Genomic DNA, 19,489 nt, shown 5'->3' with positions numbered 1-19,489 from the left:
TATATGACTGGAGAAGTAGCAGCAGACGTGACACATCACTTGGAAGGCTCGAAGGCCTGGTGCTTCCTTTATGGAACAACAACCTTGATTAATAACTCTCTGCTATGGTTCAATGCATGAGCAGCCAAGGTTTAATATTCGGAAGTGTGTCGCAATGCAGCATGTGGTGTTGTGTTGTATGTAATCGTCCAAGGCTGGGCTGGGATGGGACTGCGGAGACCTTGATGTTGGGAAAGTTCTGTGATGTTGATTGAAGTATATATTGTTTATCTTGCAGGTTTGGATGTCCAACAGACATGCCAATTTTTTTAGCACTCCGTGGCATTTTCTTTAGTAGGTTTTTTCTCTAGTTGATTAATTCCTTGGCGCCCTGATACTTGGAAGTTGACATTGATGTACTTGTATTGTGTGTTTGCCAAGCCTGATCTGATGGCATTCTAGCTAAGCATTCGTTGCGTACTTCACTATCGTCATTTGCATGTACATTTTGCTTATAAAATATTTTTCGAACTTGAGTGATGTGATCATTTGGTGCAATCTTATATCTTATTAGATGACCCAACAATAGGATGAATCAGCATTTTGGCAGCACTAGTAACTACGCAAATATTTTTCTTTCTTTTGTGTTGCACTCGCATCATATGGCAGAACCCCTCAATACATATTTCTTACAAAACCAGCCTCTGGTCACTTCGTATGAGATTGTAGGGAGCTAATAATCTTGTGGAGGATTAATTAGGACTTCAGGGATTTTTGCTGGCCACATGTTGAACGAGATAAAGTAGGTGTGGGTCCTATCGCATCAGGAGAGAAAGATGCAAACAAAATCTAGCATTTATTTTTGAGATGTCTATAACGTCAAAAATAATCCTATAGAATTCAATGAACACGCTTTGGTCCCAACAAAATGTCCCTCTGGGCCCATAAAACTGTGCAAATCCTGAGAAGCAGGTGCGTGTGTGCATACCCACCATATGATTGCTTAGACTTACAATGTGCATGCATACCCATCACATGATTTCTTAGGCCCCACAATTCCAGGATACCATCCTCCACGTCACCGATCCATGGCAATACGCATCCCAGCCGCTCAACTGCCCATCGCTCTCATCAAGCATGAAGGAGAGTTGAGCATCAGTTCTTCCAGCCCTCCCTCACTTTCCTGAAAGCTCACCCTGCCCCTGTCTCTATATATACTAGTCCACCATCACCAACCGCGTGCGGGAAGCGCGTGCGACTTAGACTTTGATCTTTGTCGAGGAGAGGAGAGGAGAGGAGAGGAGAGCAAGGCGTGGATACGGAGCCATTGATTCGATTTACAACCGGCGGCGAGCTAGCTCTTCTCCCCATCGATCCATTTGGCAGGATGGTTTCTTCTCTTTTTCTTGTTTGGATCCATATTGCTGCTGCCTCAACCCATTTTTTTTTTTACTTTGTGCTAGACAAAAATAACAAAATCTAACATGTTTTTGGAGATATGAAAATGACTAGTCACATTTATCATTTGTGTGTAGCTTAAAATATAAAGTATTTTAAATTAACATTTTACACGTTTGTGGGATACATTATTGGCTATTTTAACCAGAGAGCATACCCCCTCCACCGCGTCTGTGTCGAGCTCGAAATCCATGGTAAGCTCAGTATCTCCTACCCTCTCCGTCTCCATACATCGATTCCATCTTGCTAAATCTCGTTCTTGCGCAGAAATGGAGGAGGTGATAGCCTGCCTACTCAGCCCCGGTTGGTGTGTGACAGTCAGCACGCCAAGGACGGCCGCGCTTCGGAGCTGCTGCAGTTGGGCGTTTGGGCGGCGACGAGGACGTGCAAGGTGAAGACATCCTGGACATGCATGCTAGACCAGGAGTAGGAGCTCGCTCTTATAGGCATGCGTGGAGCTCACTCGCATAGCTAGCGACGAGCACCAACAAATCATTTCCATCATGTACGAAAACAGGCTGAAACCGGATTCAAATGTCCGACGGGCATGGCAAAATGCCGCCAGCTCGAGCGGGGATTACCCGATCATGCCGGCTGTAGGAATGGAAGCTTCTTCGTTATCGTCCGTGGCAAGGCACGCTGTGGCAGGCGAGTGGGCACCCAGTGGCAGGTGGCAGGCTCGGTGTAGTAGCAGCCATGGAAGCGAGGAGGAGAACATCCACAACAGTCATATCGATCGAGGATGAGAAGAGTAGGATGAACGCCATGCCAAGCGTGCCCGAGAGAAGGTTGATCACCATGGCAAACACGTATTTAGACCTTTAAACATATGGTTGCTTGCTTTTCATTAATTTCACCGTGGCCACCAGAAGTACGTACACGTGTAGTGAAAACACGAGCAAACATTTCATACTACACAGATAGTTTCTCTGGGCATGCAGCTCACTCGCGTGGCTAGAAATAAATGCCAAACAACTAGTTTCAAAATAGTGAAAGCAGGAAAAAAACTGGTGGCCACGCCGGAGAACCGGAAGAAACTAGCCTAACTCTGGTTTCCTATCAGGCAAACCGGGAGAACCTGCCAAATTCTTGCCAAGACTGGGGCGGACCGTTGAGAATCGTCCTAAATATTGCCTATTCTGGGCTGAACCGGAAAATTTCTCGATTTCGCGGAGACAAGACGAAAAACGGGTGTTTTCTACCCAAATCTGGGCCAGATTCCGGTTTTTTCTGGGAATCTGCCTCTTTCTTGCTTAGACGCAGGCGTGCCTTGCCCTCTTGCCTCGTTTCTAGATGGGCCTTCATTTGAGTGGGCTGGCCAGACGAATGCATGGGCCGTTTCTATGGACTCTCGTGAGCTAACCATTATGTTTCATGTAAATGATATTCAAGACACATTTTACTTGTAACGGTACATATTACATCAAAAAATATCCGGTTCTGTACCAACTAGCCCTGTCCGTTAGTGATGCTGGTTACCACTAAATTGTTTCACAAACCGGTGAAAAGTGTTTTTGGCTCCCGAGCTTTAGTGCTTCTCCATTTAAAAAAATCAAAAAATTATTTATAAGTTATCAAAATATATGAAAACTAATTCTGGAGATTGTTAGTGATATATCTCACAATCATGCAAAATCTCAACACAAAATTCTTTTTTTACTTTGTGTAGATAAAAATAATAAAATCTGACATGTTTTTGGAGATATAAAAATGACTACTCAGATATGCACTTTTGTCATTTCTCTGTAGCTTAAAATATAAAGTATTTGAAATTTATATTTTACATGTTTGTGGGAGACATTATTGACTATATGCAAATTTTTTGTTCAGAATTTTTCAAAATCTAAAAATATGATTTTTGATTTATTTGAAAACTGAGATCACTAGTGCCCATGTGCACCAAATCTCCGACCAGAAACTGGCTCCTATCTACGAGCTCATGGCTACCTAGGCCCAATAAGATATGTCGCCATAACTTGATAAGATACAAATGCAAATTAGTTTCAATTTCAACGAAATCTACGCAAATTTGATTTGGCTGTCAGGTGCATATGGTCCTTTCGTCTAAAAAAATATATTTTCAATTGTAAAAAAGTCTAATATTTTTTTAGCATGTATATCTCAACAATATATGTGCGCTCGTACAGTTTCGCGAAACAACCCATATTTCTTATGGTCAGACAACCCAATATGTGTGCTCCTGAAAGCAATTCACTAATGTAGCAAAATAAAAGTAGTTTCCTAATACCTTTATCAGTACAAAGAAGAATAATTTCAGTAGAGGAACGATAAATACTCTGTTGAACTTCGTTTTCACTATTTGTCAGACAACTAAAGTTACTGCTCTAATGGAGTATATGCAAGAAAAAACATTTGCATTGTAGAAAGAACCAATGCATGAACAACTTAAGATGCATTGCCTAGAGCAAGAGACACTGCAATAATGATCAAAATAGTTCCATGCTCCAACTACACAAACAACCCTGAATGCATTGTGGGTCTGAACTCCAGGATGCATCTCATGCATGAACTCAAATAACTTGTCGACCATTATCTTACAAAACATCCAATGAACCCTGAGAAATCTTCGATACTAAATCTTGGTGGACAGGGGCGCAGGTCACAGCGCAGGAGGGTTCGTGTGCAGGGCGGCGGCGGCAGACAGGCTCTAACAGACCTCTAAATTTTTCAAAATGAGGCAAAATATACACATGCTTAAAATCAAACAGGCTCATTAAAAATAACTAAGGTGAAGAGAACTTTGTCTCCCTTTCTCTGAACCTTGGTTGACATCTATAAATAACTTAGGTAAAGACCATTTTGTCTCTCTTTTTTATGCATCTATATTAACCAAATTCTGTTGTTGATAACCATCTATTACTAGGTTCATAACTTAAAATAGTTTTGATCTCAGGTCTTGAACACCCAAGTTTATCTCGTTTGGTTCAGTATCCTAAAGTTGGAACTTTTGTAGAGCAGAAAGTGCTCCTTCCCGGTCATAATTACAGAAACTTTTGTGCACACCTTATATCCTAAAAATCAAAATTGAGCTAAACACTATGATTCTTGTAAATGATATTTAAACACATTCATCTTCTGAAAGGAAAAACGATGTCATATAGCAAGTAATCAAAATAAAGTATGTTCGTAAAATAACAAGAAATTATTTTCAATCTGCAACTGAGCTTATAGCAAGTACTAGTAATTTCTTATAAAACTCTACAAGATAAATAATTAACAACATCAACGTACAAAAGAAGAAAAAAGACATTTGAAATTACTCGTGGGTGCTCTGTATGAATCAACAACAATGGAATGCGAAGCGAGGTAATTATCAAATAAAATGAGAAGGGGTGTCTATTCACATTCCTCAAAATCAAGCAACTGGAAATCTATTTCAAATGAAGATGCACGCAATATTTATGTGTTTCTACTGCTGCATCCAATTTTCTTGATTCAGAACTATCAATGTATAGAGTTGATTTGGATTTTCACTTTTCATACATAGACCAAGTCTAGAGGAGGCTGAATTAGTTACAGCTTGGACTATCCATGCAAGTAAGTTGATTTCTATCCTAATGAAATGCAGTACTGCTGCAAATTCAATTGGAAATAAAATGTCTCTTTACCTATATGAAATGTGAGTGAACGGATAGTAGCGTATTATTGTGATTCGCGCATATACCTCATATATCTCTGCATCAATAAAGTTTGAGAGTAGAAGCTTACAATATTATTTGGTCTTGAAACAGTTGCATTATATCGATCTGGAAATTACGAATATATAAATTCAATTATTTTTTCACTTTATATTTGATAGCATTCACAAGTAACAAAAAATACATGGATTTGTAATTAGCAGAGAATTCCAAATAATAGTCTAAATAAGGTAATCCAACTTTCCTATCTTAATGGGTTGCAAGAGTCTGCGTATGAGATTTGTTAGTTCTATTTGTGGCAACTACCTTGGACCTCCCATATTTTTATAATAAACACATTCAGGTAAGCACTACACCAAGGGGGTAGAATGTATGCGCAACATCAGTGTTACTTCTAGGTGCTCCTTCTCATCTTCTCGCAAAATAACAAAACTATTGATTATGCGATATAAGAAAAGCAGCCAATTATTAACATAGATTGGTGTAGTCAGCTTCTTGTCAAAGAAAATTATCATGCAGACTCAATATACTAACATACATATACTGACTCATTTATTAAAAAACAAAAGTAGCAATTAGTTCCTTCTTCATGCACAACAAAACCCAGATTAACATATATGATCATCTCCGAAGTTGAATATATACCTGTCTCAGTGTACAATAAAGCATTTTACTTGCAACATTACATATTAAATCAAGCACTATCCGGTTTTGTACCAACAATTGAGGTTGAGATGGGATTGCACACCACACGCTTAAATCTGTTGACAAAAACAGCCTAATTTATCTGTCAGTACCGAGCAAAACAGTCTTTTTGCTAGATTGTCTACATATTTTTTGTGGTAACAGTTTCATATAATATGCAGACGAGACTAATAACTTTATCAAACTGAGGTGATTCTGGGAAAATTCACGATAGATCAATGCAATTTCGCAAAACAGATTTAACTAGGCGGTGAACAATCACATCTCAATCTTAACCATTTGTACAATCGGACATTTGGCATGAGCTCAAGCAAGATCATCGACACCAACAGGTGTTTTGTAGGAATAAAGATAGACCAATGAAAATAAGACCCTCTCCTTTTGGTGCTTGGATATATGCAGAATTGAGGCGTCCATAACCTCCACAGTACACGAATCATTCATGCCTAGCAAAAAAAAAAGCAGCATGCAGAAAAGTAGATGTCAGACCAGTGAGCAGACCAACTGAATTAAACTGATCAAATAAAAAATCAAAGAAAAGTAATGCTAAATAAAATACCAAGACACAGAATTAATCAGCTCCTAAATGTGCCAAGTTAGCTTTTTTAGGTTCATGACTCGACTTTTTTATCAGGAGTAATAAACTGAGAAACAAATCTGCAAATGAGAAATCAGAGGGAAAAGGTGGACCAATTCGATTGAAAGAACACATTTTTAGATACTGCCAATGTGCCTTGCAATGCTAGTTAAAAAAACCATGCTACTCTTTACAAGACAATTTATTTTATATAATAAGGTGTTGCTTAGTGCATCGGAAGAACTAATGTTTGAGCGATGTGCTACTGGCTTACTGCAAAACAAAGTTAAATGTGTAGTGGGATATTCCGCTTAAATTTCAGTTGTTGGCAGCAGAAGAGGCAGTTCGTGAACAAACCAGCATAAAGTGGTTTGTTTGTAGAATTTATACGATTTTGAGATATCCATGGATTTCATATCTAAAGAAAAGTCAAAGCTAGAACTTTGTCATACTGATTCAAGACCAGGCGCATAACTAGCAAGGTATATAAGGACGTGTAGTTGACTATGAGCAAAAGAAGGAGCATCCAGAATTAAAAATGCATGCTCTACAAGAGAATCAAGGCACTGCAGGCGAGACTAACCCCGTATCGCCACTTCCTCTTCACATTCCACGAACGATTACCCTTAACCTGAAAAGAGATTGCTCCTTTGTTCCTGCAGACATAGGTCGGAAAACAACAAGGTACGGAGTAAGAAAGTAGAACAAAAGGCTGCAATCAAGGAAGAACTAAGTTAGGGAGAAGAACTGGCTCACCAAAGACCACGATAGCAACATGTGAAGATATGATGAATGAGGCTACACGGCCCAGGTAGAAAGTTCGATATAGATCCATCAGCTGCCGGGCACCACGTGGAAGTACTCAGTTGGTATTGACCAAGATACACTTTTCCGCCACAAGGTACCATCACAAGAGAGTTGCCCTCAACATTGGGTAGCACCTTACTGCTGACACTTAAAATCCTTCCGGATATGAAGAGAACATTATCCCCGATGCTTGTTACAGGGACAAACCTGCCTAGTATAAGGTCAGCAAGTCTGTAAACTGTAATGCGCGAAAAAATGGGATGACCCAAGCAAATCAGGAGGATCTCCGAGTCACATTCTGCCAGGTAGGAGGAGATGCGATGTTCGCTTGGCGGACCTGTGGCAATCAACTCTGGTGGTGGTGGCAGTGAAGATGAAGCTGAGGGCTTGGCATCATACTGGGGCGGTAGAATCTGGAAAATCCGTGTTGTGGTGGAAACATGATCCAATATGTATATCCTGCCTTGGAGCGACACTGGATTCAGAGAGAAGGAGAGGTTCCTGCGGGCGACGCTCCATTGCTGGTCCCCGACGGTAGCGATGGCTAAACATTTGATACCAGAGATGATGATCATCACGGTGATGGCTCCATCTGCGCTCACGCTGACGGCGGTAGAGCCGACCTTTCTGAATTTACTCCAGATGTGTCTAGTCTCAGGGCTGTCTTCTGTCGGCGAAAATTGGAACTTAAACTGCCTCAAGAGGGTGATGAGCGGCGGGAGCTCTGCGATGTCACCCGTGAACGGATGGAGGAGGCGGATGGCCGTGTCCTGGTCGCGTTGCAGGAGCAGGAGGCCGTCGACCGAGTCGAGGACGCAGTGGTCGCTGAAAAGCGGGAGCTTTGAGCGGACGATGGCGCCGGTGGAGAGGTTGATGAAGCGTATGTACTTGCGTAGCTTGCCGTGGCCAGGGTGCAGGCCGTGCCCCTCGGGCAGCATCATCCACCGGCGCGGGTGGAAGCGCGGGTCGGCGACGCCGCGGCCGCGTGGGCAGACGGTGCTGCAGCGCCAGTGGGGGCAGACGGCGCGGAAGCGGACGTAGTCCAGCAAGTCGCCGGTCTCCAGCAGCCGCCACCCGATCAGGCGGACCAAATCCGGTTGCATAGACGCCCAGGACGATGACGCGTCCGGCTCCGCCGACGAGGAGACGCCGGCGGGGGTAGTGCGACCGCGACGCTTGCTGCTGCAACCCATGGTGGGCAAAGATCGCTTCCGATGCACCCGTGATGACCAGCCGCTCATCCTAGTAGTAGCAGATCTAGTTGGGAAAAGCAATACAGAATGAAGTGAAATAGGTGTAGGTTTTACCCTTGCGGAACCACCCAAATAAACGACAATCGCCTGGCAAAGAAGAAGAAGGTAGGCGACGTGGATCGCCGCAGATCCAGCCGACGCACTAGCTTAGTTGGATTGCCTTACTCCCGGTATATTAATACAGTAATCGATCAAAAACGTTGGATTGGCTTGCGGGAGAAAGAAGGTGTTCCGGCGGGACAGAAAATCGAGCGACGTGGATCCAGCCGAGGCAAACACGCGAACAAACAGCGCCCTGCGTATCGACGTTCACGGGCGTTGGCGTGAGCTGTGTTTATTACTCAGGTTTCGACCGAGTCAAAGGCGTGGGCGTGCGTCATTCACGTGCGCGGGCGGGCGGGTCAAAAGAAGAGCCTCGTGCGATTCGTCCGGCTCCTCTCGCATCGCACGCTGCGCCAGTCGCGCATCGCATAATTCAACAATTAATTACCCGGCCAGGCGGGGCGGGGCGCGAGCGAACCTACTAGTAGTATACCACTGCACGACTTGGCTTGGCGGATTAATTATCTTCTCTTTATCGTCCCGTCGCGCGCTCGCTGCTTGGTGCATCCGTAGAATTAATGTGTGACGCCAGCATCCTCGCCCAACTTTATTATTATTGGATTGGATTGCAAAGAATCTAGCTACAGAGTAGCTCTTATCCTTGCTCTACCGCACCAAAATTGCTCACCACAAATCTTGTGCTCCCTCCATCCCACAAACTCGTTATCTAAGATTTATCAAAATTTGAATGTTTCAAAACAAATAGCATCTAAATACATCCAAGTTTTCATAAATCTCAGACAACCTTCATGCCACAATCAAAGTATTAATTTATCGCGGTCTAGGCTAACCAGACCACTGGCAACATCTTTTTTAACAACAAATATTACAGCATATTTATCGATCAACAATACAAAACCAACAAATCTGCACAAAGCTTGCACAACTACTACACCTGCCTCAACCAAGCACCTGAATCACGCATGTCAACTCCCACCACATCCTACCACAACAGCAGGAACCCAACTGGCCCATACAGCCCGCCATGCGCCGCCGGAGCCAGCCGTCGTTTCTTCCATAAGGCCCCCGCCCGAGTTCCAGGTTGGCTCGCTGTACCTGCACTGGACCGACGGACAGAAACAAGTGAATCAACCAAGGGGAGAAAACCTGGGAAATCTAGAGGATTTCTTCTTCTTCTTCTTCTTTATTATTAACATGATACCAAAAGCACTAGCTACTGACACCTTCTTCAAGTTTAACTGATCAGAAATCAATGGTACTCGATATTTCACATGCGCCTTTGCCCTTTTTTATTTGGACGGACATCCAGACCACACTTCTTGTATATATGCTCGCACAAACAGTAAAAGAGCACCGCCCCTAGATACCATTCAAACACACAATCCACCTCCACCAAGTATGTTGGTCAAATGCTGGCAAGATCAACTAACTCATGCTAGAGCCCACTTCAGGTACTGGCACAAATCACCCATTGGTAAAAAGAAAATCCTCAAGCTCAGCCTATCTGGTTGATTGGGTTGGCAGCAAAATGACTACTACTAGATGATCAAATGTATACACAATGACTAGCAAATCACAGCAACGAGAAACAATCAGCTTCCCTATATGCATGGAGTCCAACTTCAAAGCCACCGCTGCCGCTCTTTAGTCCTCCTCGATATCCTCGAACAAGAAAAAAAGCGTCTTCAGGTCAGCAAACAATCATATTTACAAACGAGACTCGAAATAACAGCCGCAAATAAAGACACTTCGTTCACTCATTACCCAGCAAGAAAACCATCTAGGACAATACATGCATCCCGATATGTATGTACTACTTAAACCAAATCAGATATCAATGACTCCAAAACATCACAGTAGATGAGCTGCTACCAACAACTCTTTTTATCAGATTGATAGCAGCAAAGTGAGAAATGAATGACTTGGGCAACTTGAATAAAAGCCATTCTAACAAGTCCAAACAGCTAGCAGTGTTCTTTAAACACCCAAAAGTAGCATGTATTCTTCTTCTAAGCTGGCTGGGAATGTGCAGGTGTGTTTAGTGCCGGACAAACAAACTTCCTACTCTTCATTAGTTCACTTACTCATGACCCAGCGACCAAAAACACTTGAATCAAACCTTGCATGCCAGCAATATGTATGCAATACTTGAACCAAATTCATGGTCAAGAACAACTGTAATCAGTACAGTAGGGAATCAATTCATGCTCAAGGTTGATTTTTTTTTCTCACTAGCGCAGAGTCCTGCTTCAGTCGATGGGTTGAGAAAGAACGAGATGTCTCACCGGGCCGGGGCGAAGGCCGGGACTCGCAGGCCGGCCGCACCTGCCCCGCGCGGAGCAGCCGGTCGCCGACCCGGGTAACCACCACCAGCTGCCGGGGCGCCGCCTTTCCATGGACCTCCTGCTCCTCCACCCATGACGCCCCGTCTCCTATCCGCCTCACCACCATCTGCAACAGCGCCGCCGCCCGCCATGGGAGGAAAAAGGCCGACGCTTTCGATCTCCAGGGGATCATAGTCTAGGGTTTCTGTTGGGGAGGGATTTGGTGGTTCCACGCGGTGGGATAGAGAGAGGGGGTTTCGTGGTGGTGGTCGGCAGGGCAGGGAGTGGCCGGAGTTGGCGGCGGAGGTGGAGGAAAGGGGTTCGGTAGTAGAGTAGTAGAGGGAGGCTGGTCACGATGGAGTGGTTCTGGTCTTCTGGTCGCTGGGATGGGCTCGACTTTCTGTTGCTAGAATTTTGGGCCCAAGTTCAAAATTCGCTGGGCCTGGGCGCGTCAGCCAAATTCCTACGGGTGCCTAATTTCAAATTCGCTGGGCGCCTGAACCAAATTCCTGCGCGGGATTAGCACGACGATGGGAATTTTGGAGGTACACAGTGAGGTAGCCATTTCCTATGTTTTGATTGGCTGGAAGCACAAAAATGAATGCATGTGATTACATGTAATATTAGGGAGTTGTTCCGAGAGATAGCTTCTAAAAAGGTCCATCGAGGCACGACGAATTTGGGGACAACACGTACTACATATTTGGCGCCCACTTGAGGGAAGCAGTCGTATCCTCACGATAGCGGAGGACCTACGGAGTTGATACCATGCTAGATTCATCGACGAGATGTCTGCATCATCAAATCGAGATGGCGCCTCGAGCTGAAGTGCTAGACATTCGAATATACGAAAGAACCGAGGGGAGTATGCAATTAGTGAGCACAAAAGCATCGAAGAGCTTCACTAGCGCTATGCCGTGCATCCCTCTATCCGGTGGGTCCCTATGATATCTAAACCCTGTGTTTTTTGGAAGTGGTGATGCTGCCACCGGTGGGATGAGCGCGACTTTTGGTCGCTCGAATTTTGGGCCCAAGTTCGAAATTCGCTAGGCGCGTGAGCCAAATTCTTGCGCGGGATTAGGATGACGATGGGAATTTTTGGGGTACACTATGTGGGCTGATCCCTGTAGCTTTTTTCTCTTCTTTGATTGTATGAAGAAGAGAAACAAAAAAATGAATGCACGTGATTACATGTAATATTAGGGAGCGATTCCAAGAGATAGTTTCTAAAAAGGTCCATCGAGGCACCACAAGTTTGGGGACAACACATACTACATATTTGGCGCGGACACCTCGAGGGAAGCATCCGTGTCCTCACTCTGGCGAAAGACCTATGGAGTTGAGACCATGCTAGATTCATCGACTTGACGTCTGCATCATCGAATCGAGATGGCACATCAAGCCAAAGTGCTAGACTTTTGAATATCTAGAAGAACCAAGGGGATTATGCAATCAGTGGGCACAAAAGCATCGAAGAGCTTCATTGGCGCTATTTCGTACATCCCTCTATCTAGTGGGCCCTTGTGATGTCTAAAGCCTATCTTTTTTGGAAGTGGTGATTTCATGTGACTTTACTCTTTTCTCTATGTTATAATATGTTGGAGGAACATGACCAAAGCAACAAAAGAGGCAACTTCTTACAGGAGTTGCGTCAAAATCCTAGAAGCGTGAGTTTTGCTTTTGAAGTTCAGAATCTTCCTACAGGGTTGAAGGAAGTGCCACTTCAATTCAACTCTTCAAACAAACCTTATAGGTCCATTTTAAGATCACATGCAAAAAAATGAAGGATTTTGACCATTAATCGCGACATTACCCATGAGAAACCCTGATTTGTATGCCCCACGAAGTCTACCCCTAGTTTTTCCTCGGAACTGGCTATTTGTGTGGCTTTACTCTTTTATATTAGAATGGGTCATGTGAACAAGACCAAACCACAAAGAGGTGCGACTATTATGATAGTTTGGGTCGGTTGTTTCAACGTGGGAGTTTTCACTACAAGTCTAGAATATTCATGTGGTATGGACATGTTTATGAAGCGAGTGCCATTTCAAAGTTGTGTATTGCATTTTCCTCTTTACCCAACATTTATATACCCATATTATGACGCACTGCAAAATAGTAAGGATTCTCGACCATTCCTCGCATGGTCATGCGTCCCTTTATCCATCAACTGCAATGTTCACTCCTTGGCTTCAAGCCGGAAGTAGTGATTCAATGTCACTTTCCACTTTGCGTGTTCTCACATAGGTCATGGAAACTTGAAACCCCCAAAATAGGCCAAGTTCTCAAAAAAATGTTGTGTCAGTGGCCTTGAAGTGGAAATTTTGAATTATAAGTGTCGACATATATACGTTATTGTCATGTGTGTGAAGCAATCTACACGAGAACTCATTGACGTTTGTTGTTTGGTGTTGCGGAAGTTATTACCACGTTTGTTGTTTGGTGTGATGCAAGTTCTCGTGCCAAAAGTGTGAATGCCCTTGCTAATTAAGTTTGACTAATTGACTACATTAACTATTAGTTGTATTTTTTAGTGAAAAATCTGCTGACCATGTAAAGAAGTAGAAAGAAGAAACAATTCTAATTATAGACAGCTAGTTCGGCACGTGATACCTACACTGTTTTCTTTGGCTTTTTTAGTGACGTAATTGGTATCTGCATTAGGCCAAGTTTGAGTGATCAATGGAAGGAAAAACAGGAAAAACATAGTTGAGCATAGGATTACCCAACTAGCTCAGCTACATCACTTGATTTTTTTTTCGAGGCTGCCGCTACGTACGTCACAGCTATCATATTGCGCCACCTTTATTCCACACAGGAATCTATAGCCCAACACCAAGAAGGCAATTGGAAGGCATCTTTGATAAACGCGCTAGCATATTGTCCCTGGATGCTTATCAATTCATGTGTTGTTAAAAGTAAAAACGGCCTTGGATAACTGCCATAAAATAACGGCGTCCTGAAGTTTGGGCGGGAAAATAGCGTGTCCAAAAGTTTGGGCAGGAGGGCAACTGAAGCGGAGCGGTGCCAGTTGGGCGGGAGTACGCATGAAAGGCATCTCGTTAAACACGCTAGCATATTCTCCTTGGACATTTATCAATTCAAGTGTTGTTAAAGTAAAAATGGTCTCGGATAACTACCAATAAAATAATAGTGCCCCAAAGTTTGGGCGGGAAAACACGTGTCCAAAAGTTTAGACGGGAGGGAAGCCGAAGCGGGAGCGGAGCCAGTCGGGCAGGAGTATGCATGAAATATGTCTCGTTAAATGCCCTAGCATATTCTCCCTGGACGACTATCAATTCATGTGTTGTTAAAAGTAAAATTGGCCTAAGAGAACTACCAATAAAATAACGGTGTCCCGAAATTTGGACGGGAAAGCACCATGTCCAAAAGTTTGTGCGGGAGGGGCATCCGAAGCAGGAGCGTTGCCAGTTGGGGCAGGAGTAGGCATGAAATGCGTCTCGTTAAACACAACAACATATTCTCCCTCGATGCATATCAATTCATGTCTTGTTAAAAGTAAAATTGGCCTCGGAGAACCACCAATAAAATAATGACATCCTGAAGTTTGGGCGGAAAAACGCCATGTCCAAAAGTGTGGGCGAGAGGGCATCCGAAGAGGGAGCGGTGCCAGTTGTGCGGGACTACACATGAAATGTGTCTCGTTAAACATATTCTGCATGTATGCCTATCAATTCATGTGTTGTTAAAATTTAAATTTGCCTCGGAGAACTGTCAATAAAATAATAGCGTCCCGATGTTTGTATGGCAAATGGCCATGTTCATGTGTTGTTAAAAGTAAAATTGGCTTCAAATAACCGTCAATAAAATAATGGCGTCCCGAAGTTTGGGAGGGAAAACAAAGTGTCCAAAAGTTTGGGCGGGAGGACAGTCGAAGCGGGAGTGGTGAAAGTTTGATGGGAGTACTTACCAGGCATCTCACTAAACGCGCTAGCATGTTCTCCCTATACGCATATCAATTCATGTGTTGGCTCGGTGTCTTCAAATTGGAACTTTCTCACTATAAGTCTAGAACATCCGACAAGATAGTATAGTGTGCGAGGGTAAGTGTATTTTACCCTTCCTCACCTGATTTCATGTGAAACCCTAATATTGAGCACGTCAACGTCGCTACCACTAACTTATAATTGAAATTATGGCTCCATGTAACTTTACTCTTTTTTTAAGTTAGAGTATGTCATAATAACTAGAGACAATGGAAAGGAGGCCAAGTTATTAGAATAGTTGGGTTGGTGGCCTCGAAGTGGGTGTGGGACCGCACACAAAAGGGGAAGAGTTTTTTTACCCTTTCTCGCGCACTTTCATCCGTCCATCTATCTGGTGGCGTCTACCTCTAACTTCCCAAAAAAGTCATGATTCCATGTGATTTTAGTGTTTGCTTGCGTTATAGTTTTTTTTCAAAATGGGGGAAATATCACCCCACCTTCTACATCCAAGGGATGCACACGGCTTTTTTATTACATTATTCACAACACATTACAAGAGCAATACAAAAGATCAAACTCGAAGACACCTCGCAAAACCTACAGAGAGATGAAGGGGGTGACAATTCACCAACTCACGTCATCCAACAAACCAAATGCCTTCCCAGGATGCCCAATAGCAGATGAGAAGCACATCCAGTCAAGCAGACTATCAGCGCACGCCAACACACATGCCATAGAAGTTGCTACCTCCGTCTTCCTCGACTCCATCTTCAAGAGAGATCATCACATTGACCATGCCAGGCCTTCCATCGATGTCGTCACGGCGCCAGACGACTCCCCCATCCTCAGCACCACCACCATCCGTTGTCTGCTCAAAAAACGATGCCCCCAACAGGTAGAACGGCGTTGCGCGCTGCCATCGTCCGATCCGGGAGACCCGGGTCTAGGGTTTCCCCTGGAGAAGCTCAGGCGAAGAACGCAGACTGTAGAGACAATGTCTTCAACAAGGTAAAAATGAACAACACCGCCATCATCTGCCATGACCGAAGTCCGAGCCGGCTTTCACCGGCATCTGCGCCTCGCCATCGGGAGCTAGGCGACGGATCGCGAGATCCGCCAAGGCTAGCCACACAACTAGCTGATCTCCTCCGGCGAAAGAGAAGACCACCACCGCGGTGCCACGGTCAGCAGCACCGAACGCTCGCCACCCGCCACCAGGTCAACACCGTCACCGCCATCCAGGGCCATAGGAACATGAACAGTCCAAAAACAGTTCATTTCTTGGTGTGCCACCAGTAGTTTATTATTGTGGTGCACCAATAAAGTGGCACGACACTTGTAAGAGCCACCACCTATTGGTGGCGTACCAATTTCTTGGTACACCACTAGTAAGTTAGGTCAATGGTGGCCACAATAGACATGGTACAATTGTCCATGCCTGCGGACCCTAGTCTTGTACGCCACCACTAGTGCGTGGTGTTCCTGATATTTTGAAGGGCCTAACCCATGTGATATCGGTCCCGCCGCCTGCCTCGCAACCACGCACACACCATTCACATACACAGAAATAAATAAAATAGAACGTGGACGCTAGGAGCTAGGACACACATCACCACGCACACACTCCACATTACACACATGATGGCAACCCCACCCTCTCCCTCTCCCCCAAGTCCCTCTCCTCGTTGAAGCCCCTCTCTAAAGGTCATGTCACCCCAACCCTCTCTATCTCCCCCTCTCCATGTTGATGCCCCTCTACGCCAGTCGTACCACCCCAACCTCTTCCTCTCCCCGCAGAATACAGGCGGCGGCACGCTTGGGGGTTGAAGCGCCCATCGCCGCATACTCGTACAAGCCTGTGTCCTCTCTTTGCCTCGTGGGACTCGCCGCCCACGCGCCATCAACCATGTTCCCCTAGGCAGGGAGGACGTGCCCCCTCCCGTCTATCGCCGTTCGTGGCGCTCTGGTTGGTCGTCAACGTCCACCACCAGTATCTCGATCCTGAGGCTCCAGAAGGATGCAGTGGCACTTTCGGTTACTTGTTGACCTCCGCCGCTAGGAGCTCAACCGTGGAGCGTGTTTGGAAGAGGATTGCCGACAGGAGAAGGTAGCGAGCGCCGACACGACCAGGCGGCGATACAGAGCTCTGGCCGGGCGGTGGAGGAAGATGCAGTGGACCCGATTGTTTTCTATTTTCATTTTAGGTTGTTCACTATAAATTTGCCTGCCCGGTTGTGATTATATTTTCTTTGCTGCTCTAGAGCAAGGAAAAAAATCCTGGCATCAAATGTGATGCCCGGGAAAAACCTATGGAGGGCTATACAATGTGGATGCGTCATTTTATGTGGAGTCATTCACTAGGGCGACGAGAGTTGTGATCCGTGATGAGAGGGGAGGGTTTATCGTTGGGTGCTGCTCCACGATACCCTCCATCGCTGCTGCCTCTTCTGTTGAGGCTAGGGCACTTAGTGATGGGCTCCTGGTCGCTGGCCAGGTAGGATGTGCCAGAATGATCGTTACTAGTGATTGCAAGCAAGATGGTGCCTTTTCTTTCCAGAGGTTTTGCCCATGTTATTTTTTCTTATTGTGCTAGGAAAGGCAGCAAAGTAGCCCATACTTTGGCTTGCGCGGCGGAGGGACCCTGGTCAATTTGTTTGGAGGATCCTCTAGATTTTATTTCTAGGATTCTTGCAAATGATGTAACTATTTTCATTAATCAATAAATTTTCCGTGGTGGCTTTCCCTAAAAAAAGTATGGCCCAAACCTACCCGTTGCCCACAATTCAAACTTGATTTTGGTCCCATGGCCACCATCACTTGGGGATCAAGAACACGGGAGAGAAGGAAGATCGCATGGCCTCCATTGCTCCATCATGCTTCCAACGACGCAGGTGCCAATTGCAGCTCAAGGACAATTCACCAACCAGCTCACCTTCTTCTTCTGTGGAGTACCCCTGGCCAACCCACCGTCCCACCATGTCGCCTTCATGAAGCCGTTGCCCAAATCGTCGATTTCCGAAGATACGACGTCGACAAGGTACACGCCATGGAGCTGCAAAATTGGATAGGATGCACCATAGGATGTCAACAGTGGCTTGCTTCGGCTGCAGACACAGTAGCTACTAAGAGCATCACTAGTAGTACCCTTAAACCCTCCAACCCTCATAAATAACCGTTTTTTCTATGGGTTGGAATGAAAAAAAAGCAAAGATTAGAACCCCTAAACCCCTAAATAATTTTGAGGGTTGGACCCCGGGTTGCCGTCCCAACCTTTAAAAGTGAGGGTTGGAGAGGGGAAACAACCCAACCCCTATTCCTCCGCTGTGGGAAATAACCGTTTTTTACGGGTTTGAGGGTTCTAGTATTTGCCCCTATTTTTCAACCCTTAGAGCATCTCCAGCCGCGTCCCCCAAACCGTCCCCCAAAGGGATTTGGGGCGTGCCGGACAGAAAATGCGTTCCAGCCGCGTCCCCCAAAGCCCATTTTTGTCCGGCGCGCCCCCATTCGGTGTCCGGCGCCCCGAGCCCGTCCCCGTCCCATAGGGGACGCACCGGGCACGCCGGACACAACGAAATGAGAGGCGGGGAGTGGCGGGGCCGACGCGTCAACGGCACGGAAGCTTAGCCGCCGCCTACGTAGCGACGGTGCAGTTCCCGGGAAGCGAAACCGTTGCATTGGTAACCGCGTCGACGACGCGGCAACCGCCGGAATGGAGTCGGGACTCCTCGGAAGAGCAACCACTGCTCTTTTCGACTTCTGCGCCGCCGTCCCGCGCTCAATAATAAGACCCGTACGTCGGCGCTTTTGGATCTTCACCGGCCGCATCCGACACCTCCAGCGACGATGAGCTACATCTCCGAGCTCCCGTCCGACACCTCCAGCGAGGGAAAGCCTGCTGGATGGCGCCATTGGTGGGACAAAGCTCCGACGCCCAGCAGCGGCGACGATTCCCTCCCGCCACTTGACAGCGCGGAGGAATGGCTGGGCGTGGAGGATGACGCGGAGGAACAAGGGTCAGAGGAGGTGGCGGTGGCCCGTGCGAAGGCGGAGGCGGACGCGAAGGCCAATACCGCCAAGGCCAAGGCGCAGCCGACGAGCACCGGCGACAACGAGGAGGACTCCGACGCGTCGGCCGACACCGCCTCTTCGGAAGAGGTGACGAGCAGGAAGCGCCACCGTGATGACGACGACGAGGCAGGGCCATCATCGAAGAAGAAGAAGAAGTAGTTTAAAATAATTTATATGTAATTTAATTATGTTTTTCGAAGTTTTATATGTATTTTGTTTATGTTGAACCGATTTAAATATTAGTAAAGAGTTTTATTCTATCTATTTAAATATTGGGGCGGCGTTTGGGGGACGCGACGTCCCCCAAACGCGGCACCAACGAAATACGTCCCCCAAAAGCTCAATCCGGCGCGCTTTGGGGGACTCTTTGGGGGACACGGCTGGAGATGCTCTTATGAGTGCTAAAAAATGTCAATTCTCGACCCTTAGACTGGTTTGAGGATTTGAGGGTTTGAGGGTACTGCTAGTGATGCTCTAACGTTGCTCGCGCAGCTGTGCTGCCACATAGGATGGTACATGAATCGAATGGAAATTGTCGTACATATAGCAGCGCCGTTGGTGATGTTTTCAGTTCCCGCGTTGCGGATATACACACAAATCTTGAAATACCGCGCTAGTCTGAGAAATTTGGGATCGCGCGCTGACTGGA

The 19,489-nt window shown here is 45.7% G+C and overlaps 1 protein-coding gene and 1 long non-coding RNA gene across 2 annotated transcripts; both read right to left on the bottom strand.

Annotated features, from left to right (window-relative positions):
* Positions 1-5,881: 5,881 nt before the first annotated feature.
* LOC124651611 lies at positions 5,882-7,244 on the bottom strand. Its single transcript, XR_006987462.1, has 3 exons — positions 7,135-7,244; positions 6,962-7,034; positions 5,882-6,247 (listed from the first exon to the last, which is right to left on the bottom strand). It is a non-coding gene; the product is annotated as an uncharacterized LOC124651611 (long non-coding RNA).
* Positions 7,245-7,378: 134 nt separating this feature from the next.
* On the bottom strand, positions 7,379-8,378 carry LOC124656874. The gene is made up of 2 exons (XM_047195535.1): positions 7,523-8,378; positions 7,379-7,392 (listed from the first exon to the last, which is right to left on the bottom strand). Exons 1-2 carry the CDS (start codon positions 8,376-8,378, stop codon positions 7,379-7,381), a joined length of 870 nt encoding a protein of 289 aa, XP_047051491.1.
* Positions 8,379-19,489: the final 11,111 nt, after the last annotated feature.

This window comes from Lolium rigidum, chromosome 5 (assembly GCF_022539505.1).
Source record: "Lolium rigidum isolate FL_2022 chromosome 5, APGP_CSIRO_Lrig_0.1, whole genome shotgun sequence".
Classification (NCBI taxonomy): domain Eukaryota; kingdom Viridiplantae; phylum Streptophyta; class Magnoliopsida; order Poales; family Poaceae; genus Lolium; species Lolium rigidum.
Note: the sequence above shows the minus strand (reverse complement) of the source record. Positions and strands in the feature narration are given on the sequence as shown.